We start from the raw sequence: 10,725 nt of genomic DNA, 5'->3' as shown, positions 1-10,725 counted from the left end.
GGGAAGCCCCGGGCGGGCGGAGCCGCTAGTCCCCGGCGCTCCAGCAGGGGGAGCCCGAGGGTCGGAGGGCAGAGAGAGGGGGCCGCCCCAAAGCCCCGACTTGCCGGGCTGACGCCCCCCACCCCACCCCACCCCACCCCACCCCACCCACGGTCACCCAATGAAACGCAACACTTTTTTTTTTTTTTTTACAAAATGTATTCATCTTCCTTAGAACTGAAAAATAAATCTATGTACAAAAGAGGAAGCGACTGGGCCCCACCCACTCGCAACGCCCCCCCCCCCCCCGCAGGTTTCCTCTGGGGTCCCCGCGAGGCGGTTCCCACAGGGCCGGGAGCAGGTGGGGTCACGAAGGGGCGAAGGGAGGCGGCTCCCACTGGCCGGGCGGGGCACTGGGTCCTGGGGGCTTGGGTGGGGGCGGGGAGGCAGGGGGCTTGTACTCCCGAGGGCTGGAATTCTCAAGTGCGGACAAGTTCTCAGAGCAGCGGGGTCCGGGGTCCGAAGGAGGACCTGTGCTTCTTAGGCTCTGGGGTCCCTGGCGGGGGGCAGGCGAGTCACACCTATGGGCCAGGTGGGGTCGACCTGCCAGGGGCGCCAGGGGGCCCTGCCGGGCCCGGGGCGGAGTCTGCCCTGGGGGCCCTGCCCGGCTCAGAGGCCCTTGCGCTGGCGCTTGAGGAAGGAGAGCGTGTAGTCGCTGGGCGCAGACACCTTCTGCTTCTTCATCTGCACCTGCGACTGCGCCGTGAGCTGCAGCTTGATGGCGCTGGAGTTGATCTTGGTGGCCACGAGCAGCTCTTTCATGCCTTTCATCTTCTCGCTCTGGAAAGTCAGCACCGGGCCCTCCGGGGGCGGCGACACGGCGGGCGCAGGGGCCGGGGTGGCGCCGCCGCCTTCGGGGCCCCGCGCCGTGAGGGGGGCCGTGGCCGCGGCCGGGGGCTTGCGGGGAGGGGCGGGGGCCGCGCCCGGGGCGGGGCCGGGGCCCTTGTCCAGCGCGGGCTTCTTGGGCGGGGGCGGCTCCTCGGGCTTGGACTCGCGCCTGGGCCCCCGCCGCCGGCCTTCCCGGGACTCCTCGCCCCACGGCTCCTCGGCCTCGGCGGCGTCGGCCTCCCGGCTCACAATGCGCACCTTCTGCCGCACCTGGCGCCGGCGGGGGGCAGTGAGCTCGGCGGGGGGCGGCCCCTCCCCCGGCCTCCCCGCCGGCCCGGCCCGCGAGCTCACCTGCCCCTCGAAGCGGCCCAGGGACTGCACCAGGAAGGTGGCCCAGCCCACGTGCAGCACGGGCGTGGGGCTGCCCTCCTCCCACTTGCAGATGCCGTCGTAGAAGCGCAGCAGGTGGGCGAAGCACTCGGGGTCCTGGAGGGCCGAGCCCTGGCCCTGGGGGCCCTGGGCAGGGGACGGGGGGGGGCGGGGGGGGCGTGCAGGTCAGACCCCGGGGGCTGACTGGTGAGAACTCTGCAGCTCAGTCGGGAGGGCGCCTGCTTTGCCAGCTGACAGTACCAGGTTTGAGTCCCAGGCTCACCCCTGAGAGCTCTAGGGTTGGGGGGTCTGTCTGGCAACGACTCACGAAAACAAAAGCCTTAGGTCAGCCCAGGCCCCAGAAGGGGGGGCGGCGGGGGGACAGCTGACATATCAGCACCTCCCCACCTGTCAACACCAGGCTTGCTGGGGACTGGGGGACCACCCCTTACCGCACCCCGATCTCTCAACCAAATGAGGGTGCTTCTGGCCCACTTAGCTGAAGAGCCGCTCTCAGCCCAGGAGGGAAGGCAGCCCCCCTCCCGAGGGGCCCCCAGACCAGGCCAGGCACCTGGGTCTGCTCCCCCTGGCGCTCCTCCCCAGCCTCCAGCAGGCTGGCGGCCTCCTTCAGCAGGTTGGGGATGACGTCATTGGCCACCTCGAAGAATTCCTTGTAGATCTCCTCGTCCTCACGGCAGTAGTTGTAGCTGGGGGGTGCGGGGGGCACAGGGTGCTGTGTGCGGGCCGGCAGGGTGCCCCTGGGGGACCTGGGGGAGGGCAGGGAACCTAGGTCTCCTTCCCTGGGGGTCACTCTGTAAGGAAGGGCGCCTTCTGGGCGGGTCAGGAGAGGGAAGGAGGAGGGGCTGCTGCAGGGGGCGGAGGAAGGGGAGGGGTGGGCTGGGCGCTGCGGGCCTCACTCCTGGATGACGGTGGCCGTGTCGGCCCAGGCCTGCAGGGCCTCCCGCACGTTGCGGTTGCGGCAGTGGTAGCCCGCCAGGTACATGTACGGGTAGATGTGCTCGTCGCGGTAGTAGGCCTTGGCGGAGGCGATGCCCTGCGCGGGAAGGGGCTCTCAGGTCGCCACCCCGCTGCCCCCACGGTGACAGCCCAGAGGGCAAAGGGAGGGGCCCGCCTCCCACCCACCCCGTCTCCACTTCCTGCCGGCCTCTCTCCCAGATGCTCCGACGCCCCTGGCAGACAGCAGAGGGTAGGGTGGTGAGGAAGGTTCCCGTACAGAGACCCCGCTCTAAACTGGGCATCCTTCCTTCCTTAACACCAAAGTCCTTCAAGTCGGGCCCAAAGTCCCTGCCCCCCCCCCCACGCGCGCCAAGCCGACACCCTTCTGAGCTCTTACGCTCAGCGCAGAGGCAGCAGAAGAGGCGGGCAGGGCTGAGGGCGCAGACAGGCTTCCCCACCCTGTGGTCGAGGACGCAGAAGACCTCGGAGAAGCCCAGCTGCTTCTCAAGGTGGGCCAGTGTTTCCCTCTCTGAAAACAGGACTTGCCTGGGCTGGGCGGTTGGTGACGCACCAGGCTGGTGGCACACAGTACCATGCACAAGGACCGGGGTTCAAGGCCCCAGTCCCCACTTGCAGGGGGAAAGCTTCATGCGAAGTGAAGCAGGGCTGCAGATGTCTCTTTCTCCCTCTCTTCAATTTAATTACTTTTTACTTATTGTTGGATAGAAACAAAGAGAAATGGAAAGAGGGAAGAGAGAGAGGAAGAGACAGAGAGACACCTGCAGCCCTGCTTCAACCACTGGTGAAGCCTTCCCCCTGCAGGTGGGGACCAGGGGCTTAAACCTGGCTCCTTGAGCACTGTGGTGTGTGTGCGTAACCAAGGTGTATCACCACCTTGGCCCCTCTCTTTCTCCCTCTTTATTTCCTCCTTCCCTTTCAATTCTTCTGTCCTACCAAATAAATAAATGAATAAAAAAAGAAAAAAAATAGGACATCTCTACTCGGTGTGATTGAGTACGTTCCTATCTAATTATACTCTTCAGTGTGGAAATATTAAAAAACTGTGGTGACAGTATCCCCGCTCCAACACCTGCACCCTTCTCACCTACCCACCCCTTCCCGGCCCCTAGGGAGGAGGAGCCCCCAGGCATGAGGAGTCTCCCTCTGTGCCCACCCCCCCAGATCCCCACCTTGTGGTAGAGAGAGAGGGGGTCTGGCCGGCCGGGGGTGGGTTCCAGCTCCTCCAGATCCGCGAGGTTGCCCAGCGCCATAGGGTACCTGGGAACGCAGAGTGAGTCCAGGGGCACCCGGCCCGCAGCCGGCCACACCCAAACCCAGCCCTGCCCCTGCTGACCTCTCCAGATGTCCCAGGTCATATAGCAGCCAAAGCAGCTTCTAGGGGCCAGGAGAAGAGTGTGAGGGGGGGGCGCGGAGGGGTCCTCATCTTGTGGACAGACTGGGGTCCACCAGGCGGGTGGGAAGGCCAGGCGGGTGGGAAGGCCAGGCGGGGAGTTTCATAAGGGCAGTGAAGGCTCAGGAAGTGTTGGGGTCCCCCCCAGTTCTGCCCCTCCCACTTGGGGGCCCCTCACCTGTTGCAGCTGCAGAAGCTCCAGGGAGTCCGTGTGCAGGTCGATGGAAGGGTTGATGGCACACACCATGAAAGCCACCTCCATCTTGCGGTCACAGCGCATGTACGACCCTTTCAGGTAGAGCCAGCTCTTGGGAGAAGAGGAAGCAGTGTCCCCCGCGTGCCTCCCCCGCCTCCCGCCTGGGCTGGGAAGGAGGGAAGGAGGCGGCAGGAGGAGGAGGAGGCGTGGCCCAGCCAAGGGCCCTTGGGTGGCACTGGGGTGGTGGAAAGGGGCAGGGACCGGGCCACACCCGCTCGGCCACTCCCGCGTTGACGGTCTGGCCCCGGCGGTCCTCGTTGCCCTTCCCGTGCCAGGTGACCTCTGCCGTCTGCTCCCCGTTGGGCCCGAACACCACCCAGGCGTGGTCCTCAGACAGGGCCAAGTGGACATCTCGGAGGCCCAGGGCCTGGCAGGCCCCCACCACCGCGAAAGCCACCCCGGAGCTGTCCAGCTTGGTGCCTGCGGGAGAGAGGGGTCCTGAGCGACCCTGGGGTGAGGGGCCCAGCTCCCTCCCACCATCACCCCCAGCGAGGGCCGACCCCAGCCGCTCCAGCCCGGCTCCCTCCTAGCTGCTGGCGCCCGGCCTTCCCAGCAGAGCCCCGGGGGTGCCGCCAGGCCGTGGAGGCAGGTGCGCCCCCCCCCCCCCCCCCCCCCCCGTGCCACACCACACACCCGGCCCGCCTACTGCCCTCAGGTCAGCCCCACCTGCTCACGTCCAGATGCCATTTCATTTTCTGCTTTCAAGTGTCCTCGGGTGAGCCCACCCCTCCTCTCTCTCTACCACAGAGGGAGGCTCCTCCTCCCCAGGGGCCGGGAGGGGGCAGGTAGGTGAGAAGGGTGCAGGTGTTGGCGCGTGTCGCCTGTCTTGTCCTCATTTTATGTGGGATTCCCCCCACCCAAAAGCGGGGACACTGTCACCATCAGTTCTTTTTTTAAAAAAATATTTATTTATTCTCCCTTTTGTTGCCCTTGTTTTTCATTGTTGTTGTAGTTGTTGTTATTATTGTTGTCGTTGTTGCATAGAACAGAGAGAAGTGGAGAGAGGGGGGAGTAGAGACAGACAGACACCTGCAGCAGACCTGCTTCACCGCCTGGGAAGCGACTCCCCTGCAGGTGGGGAGCCGGGGGCTCGAACCGGGATCCTTATGCCGGTCCTTGCGCTCTGCGCCACGTGCGCTCAACCCGCTGCGCTACCGCCCGACTCCCACAAATTTATTTATTTAGGAGAAAGACAGGAGGAGAGAGAAAGAACCCAACATCACTCTGGCACATGTGCTACCGGGGACCCGAACTCAGGACCTCCTGCTCGAGAGCCCAATGCTTTCTCCGCCGCGCCACCTCCCGGACCACCCACCCTCTGCTCCTGCATGCTTCCCCGCCTCCCCCGAACCCGCGGCGGCTCTCCGGGCCTCCCACCGCGGTGCAGAACAGAAACTGCCGCGCCAAGGCTGGGGGCGGAGGGCCGCTTGCCCCGGGCGGGCTGCCCTTCCCGGGGTGTCTGCGGCCGGGCGCCACCCGGCACCACCCCCGCCGCCCGGGCTGCCGGCAAGCTGGGGCCCGGCCCACCTGTGATGAAGCTGAAGAGGGACTGGATGTGCGCCCGGTCCTTGAAGTAGGAGCGGCTGAGGCTGTTCCAGATGACATCCGAGACCTTCTTCACCAGCTCGCGGCTGGACACGCCGCCCTCGCGCGGGTACAGCGACAGGTCGACGGCGCCGCGGATCTGCGCCGTGAAGCGCGCGTACAGCGCGGCGATGATGGACAGGTCGGCCACCGGGAAGTAGGTGAGGCCGCCGGGGGGGTCGGGCGCGGGGCTGGGCTGGAAGCTGAGCTCGGGCACGTTGGTGGGGATGACGCGGTTGACGGCGAGGAAGTGCTCCACGAAGCCCAGCACCAGCGACAGCAGCACCAGGTCGGGCTCGTCGCGGCCCAGCTCGGCGGCGAACAGCCGCACCACGTCGTCGATGGAGCGCAGCGGGAACAGCGTCTTCTGGGCGGCCTTCAGCCCCATGGCGGCGGGCCTCGGCCTGCGGGCGAGCGGCACCGAGGGTCTGGGGGCCGCGGGGACCCCGCCACCCCCGGCCCGCTCTCCCCCCCCCCGCCCCCCGGCCGCGGCCCCAGGCCTCCCCGGCCCCCGCCGCCCCCCAGGGGGTGCGCCCCCGGGAGCCTCAAGGGCTGCTCCGGCCCCGCTCCACGGCCGGACCCCACGGCCGCCGAGGGCGTATCCGGGAGGCGCCCCCGGGCCGAGCCCCGCGACCCCCCAGGCGCGCCCGGGCCTGGGTCCCCCGCGCCCACCTCCGCGCTTACATCCCACACAAGGCACTGCGGCGCCCGCCGCCCGGAGCCTGCTGGGAAATGCAGTCCCGCGCCGCGCGGCCTGCCGGGAAATGGAGTCCGGGGACCGCTCCGTCGTCCCGCCGGCCGGGTCCGCAAATGGAGGCCCGGCCCGCGAGGGCTGATGGGAGCGACTGTCCCGCCGTCCCGGCGCCCCGGGGTGGGGGAGGGACGCGAAGGCGACGGCGTCCCGTTCGGGAGGGCCGCGGGGATTGGTCGCTCCCGTCCACGCCGGGCAGGTGGCTGGCGGCCGCGGGGCATTCTGGGCAATGTAGTTCCTGGGCGATGGGGCACCTCGCGCGGGCGGGTGCGGCGGCAGGTGGGCTGCAGGGGGCGGGGTGCGGTCACACCCGAGGTCGCCTGCCCGCCGGGGTCTGTGAGCCTGCGGCCGCCGGGCAGCGCTCCCCCAGTTCTGGCCGTGAGCAAACCCCCCGACATGTGCAGAGAGGAGCATCCGCATCCGAAGGGCCAGCGGATGGCTAGTCACCAGGGTAAAGGTGCATTAGCTCAGCGTCCTGCAGCCAGACTCGGGACACGCGGCACTGAAGGCATAATGTCGGAGAACTACAGCGTGGTCGGAGAGTGCTTATAACAGCAACACCGAAAAGTTTCCCATCAGAGGGCAGGGGAGATAGCTCAACAGAGGAGTGCAGGGCTGGCATGTTGGAGGCCATGGGTTTTATCCCAGCACTGATGGTGGGCTCTGAAACACGGTGCTCTGGTCTCGATCATCCTTCCATGAAAGTTTATTTTCCCCCATAGCACTGCTCAGTTCTGGCTTATGGTGGTGTGGGGTATTGAACATGGATGGGGCTTTGGAGACTCAGACAAGAAAAATCTCGTTGCATAACCATTATGTTATCTCCCCTGCCCTGAACCAGCAACTTCTCGTGCATTTCAGTATAAATCAGCTGCCAGGGAGGTGGTGCAGCGGATAAAGTCTTGGAGCTCCAAGCAGGAGGTCCTCAGCTAAATCCCTGGTAACACGTGTACCAGAGTGATATTCTGGTTCTCTCTCCGTCTCTCTTATAAGTAAATGTCTCTTTTTCAGTATCAATTAAAACTTCAAATCAGGGAGCGGGGCGGTAGCAGGGGAGCGGCTTCACAAGCAGTGAAGCAGGTCCGTAGGTGTCTAACTTTCTCTCCCCTCTCTGTCTTCCCCTTCTCTCTCCATTTCTTTCTGTGCTACCCAACAATAAGGACAATAATTACAATAACAACTACAAGGGCAACAAAATAGGAAAAATGGCCTCTAGGAGCAGTGGATTTGTAGTGCAGGCACCAAGCCCCAGCAATAACCCTGGAGGCAAAAAAGGGAAAAGCGGGAACGACACAGAGAGAGAGACATCTTCAGCACTGCTTCACCACTCGCAAAGCTTTCCCCTGCAGGTGAGAACCGGGGGCTCAAACCCAGGTCCTTACACATTGTAAAATGTGTGCTCGACCGTGTGCGCCACCAGCCAGCCCACTTTCCCTTCTTATTACTCTCTTTGCTCTCAATTTCTGGCTGTCTCTAGCCAATAAATAAAGATAATAACAATTTTTTAAAAATATTTATTTTGGAAGCAATCCAGGTGTCCAACAACAGATGAGTGGCTGAGCAAGTTGTGGTCTATATACACAATGGAATGCTACTCAGCTGTAAAAAATGGTGACTTCACCGTTTTCAGCCGATCTTGGATGGACCTTGAAAAATTCATGTGAAGTGAAATAAGTCAGAAACAGAAGGATGAGTAATGGGATGATCTCACTCTCAGGCCGAAGTTAAAAAACAAGATCAGAAAAGAAAACACAAGTAGAACCTGAACTGGAATTGGCGTACTGCACCAAAGTAAAAGACTCTGGGGGTGGGGGTGGGGGGGTGGGGAGAATACAGGTCCAAGAAGGATGACAGAGGACCTAGTGGGGGTTATATTGTTATATGGGAAACTGGCAAATGTTATGCATGTACAAACTATTGTATTTACTGTTGAGTGTAAAACATTAATTCCCCAATAAAGAAATTTTAAAAACATATTTATGAGAGAACCAGAGTATTACTGTGACACATTTGATGCTGCATTTTCCCCTCTCAGTTTCTCCCTGTCCTATCAAATAGAAAGGTAAAGCAATGTGGTCCAGGAGGTGGCGCAGTGGATAAAGCATCAGACTCTCAAGCATGAGGTCATGAGTTCAATCCCCGGTAGCACATGTACTAGGGTGATGCCTGGTCCATTCTCTCTCCTCCTATGTTTCTCATTAATAAATAAATAAAATTTTTTAAAAAAAAAGGTAAAGCAAAACAAACTCAGGACCTGCTGTCTGAGAGTCTAACACCTCACCCACTTTGCCACCTCCCTGGGCAGACCCTTGACACTTTTGAGGAGTGCTGGTCACTTCTTTTTGCAGAATGTTTCTCAGTTTGGATTGGCTGTGTCTTCTCATGAGTAGACTAGGTTTGTGGATGTGGGGTGAAAACCACAGCGGTAAGAAGGAGAGAGTAAAACCACAGATGAAGGAAGGCAAGAATCTTGTTATACTTGCTTGCAGCCCAGTGCCTAGATCTCAGTGCCTGACCCAGGGTAGGCACCCATGCTTGTTGAGTGAATAAGGGAATAAACACCTCTAAAGGAATTACTATTGATTTGAAGTTTTTTTATATATATTTATTTATTTATTCCCTTTTGTTGCCCTTGTTGTCTTATTGTTATAGTTATTACTGTTGTTGATGTTGTCATTGTTGGATAGGACAGAGAGAAATGGAGAGAGGAGGGTAAGACGGGGAGGGGGGGAGAATGACAGACACCTGCAGACCTGCTTCACTGCCTGTGAAGCGACTCCCCTGCAGGTGGAGCTGGGGGCTCGAACCAGGATCCTTATGCCGGTCCCTGCACTTTGCACCACATGTACTTAACCCACTGCGCTACCGCCGACCCCCATAAATAAATATGAAAAGAAAAAAAATTTTTTAAGGGAGAAAGGGAGGGAGACAGACGCCTGCAACAATGCTTCATCACTCACAAAGCTTTCCCCCTACAGATGGGGGGCTACGGGGTTCAAACCTGGGTCCTTGCACACTGTTACATGTGCACTCAACCAGGTGCCCCACCACCCAGCCCCTATAAATAAACCTTTTTAAAAATTATCAATGGGGAGTCAGGCAGTAATGCAGTGGGTTAAGCACACGTGGTGCAAAGCACAAGGACCGGCATAAGGATCCCGGTTCAAGCCCCCAGCTCCCCACCTGCAGGGGAGTCGCTTCACAGGCGGTGAAGCAGGTCTGTAGGTGTCTGTCTTTCTCTCCCCCTCCCTATCTTCCCCTCTCTCTCCATTTCTCTCTGTCCTACCCAACAACAATGACACCAAAAACAACAACATAATAACTACAACAACACAACAAGGACAACAAAAGGGAATAAATAAATATTTTAAAATTTTAAGTAAATATATATACATATATTTTTTTTTCTCAGAAGAGAGAACCAGAAAGGCAGTCTGGCATATTTGATGCCAGGGATGGAACTTGGGACCTCATGCCTGAGAGTTCAGTTCTTGATCCATTGTTCCACCTCACAGGCTGTAGACCCTCAGATTTTTTAAAAAATATTTTTATTTATTTATGAGAAAGACAGGAGAGAGAAAGAACCAGACATCACTCTGGCACATGTGCTGCCGGGGATCGAACTCAGGACCTCATGCCTGAGAATCCAAAGCTTCACCACTGCGCCACCTCCCGGACCACAGACCTTAAAAAATGCTATTATGGAGAACATTTCTGAGCAGCTGAGCTGAGAGGGGGTGTCTCAGTAGAGCAAAGCACTTGCAGGTGGGGATCCAGGCGGTGGTGCACCTGGTTAAGTGCTCACGTCACAGTGTGCAAGCACCTAGGTTCAAGCCCCTGGTCGCCACCTGCAGGGGGGAAGCTTCACGAGTGGCGAAGCAGGGCTGCTGCTTCTTCTGCCTCTTTCCCACTCTAGCTCCCTCTCCCTTATCAATATCTTTGTCTCTATCCTATAATAAATAAATAATAATAATAAAATCAAAGCACTTGTAGGTGTGAGGTGCTGAGTTTGAACCCTGACACTGCATAAGCCAGTGTGATGCTCTACTTCTCAGTGTCTCTCTCTCTCTCTTTCTTGTGAATAAAGAAATCTAAAGAAAAACAAAAGAGACAGAACAGAGGGAGGAAGTATGGAAAAAAACAAACAAACCCTCTCATGCCTAAGGCTCTGAGGTCCCCAGTTCAGTCCCCATTACTCCATCCCTACCATAAGCCAGAGCTAAGTAGTGCCTGGGGAAAGAAAAACAAACACTAAAAGAACATTTCTGATACAGTGGTACAGTGGTACCTAGCGATGTAGCCCACCCACCCCGAGCCCCCAGTTTCCTGAACCCCAGGACGGAGGCCGCAGTGAGGCAGCTCACAACATTGTCTTTATTGGTTTCTTAAGGCCCTGATGGGCCTTTGAGGAGATAAATACTTAATTCTTCCCCACACTGAAAGTAGGGGGCTAATAAAAATAGTGATAACAATAATAATGACTGCAATCAGTAATAAGACGCCCTCTAAGATCCCCTAATACACAGCTGG

The 10,725-nt window shown here is 59.4% G+C and overlaps 1 protein-coding gene across 2 annotated transcripts; it reads right to left on the bottom strand.

The window, feature by feature from the left end:
• Positions 1–229: 229 nt before the first annotated feature.
• On the bottom strand, positions 230–6,290 carry MEN1 (menin 1). Of its 2 annotated transcripts, none has more exons than XM_060176112.1 (10): positions 6,117–6,290; positions 5,388–5,848; positions 4,072–4,280; positions 3,783–3,911; positions 3,548–3,588; positions 3,384–3,471; positions 2,154–2,290; positions 1,808–1,943; positions 1,219–1,383; positions 230–1,137 (listed from the first exon to the last, which is right to left on the bottom strand). In XM_060176112.1, exons 2-10 carry the CDS (start codon positions 5,830–5,832, stop codon positions 649–651), a joined length of 1,839 nt encoding a protein of 612 aa, XP_060032095.1. In that variant the 5' UTR covers positions 5,833–5,848; positions 6,117–6,290; the 3' UTR covers positions 230–648. The 2 variants fall into 2 exon arrangements, with proteins under 2 accessions (XP_060032095.1, XP_060032094.1); XM_060176111.1 differs by having other exon boundaries at positions 6,129–6,290.
• Positions 6,291–10,725: the final 4,435 nt, after the last annotated feature.

The sequence above is a fragment of the Erinaceus europaeus genome, chromosome 17, assembly GCF_950295315.1.
Source record: "Erinaceus europaeus chromosome 17, mEriEur2.1, whole genome shotgun sequence".
Taxonomy (NCBI): Eukaryota; Metazoa; Chordata; class Mammalia; order Eulipotyphla; family Erinaceidae; genus Erinaceus; species Erinaceus europaeus.
Note: the sequence above shows the minus strand (reverse complement) of the source record. Positions and strands in the feature narration are given on the sequence as shown.

Bases quoted from the DNA above. Each gene is read 5' to 3' on its own strand.
- MEN1 (XM_060176111.1), bottom strand. The intron at 3,912-4,071 runs GTGTGGCCCGGT...TCTTCTCCCAAG, and splicing joins ACGCGGGAGTGGCCGAGCGG to AGCTGGCTCTACCTGAAAGG. The intron at 3,472-3,547 runs GTCAGCAGGGGC...CTGCGTTCCCAG, and splicing joins GACCTGGGACATCTGGAGAG to GTACCCTATGGCGCTGGGCA.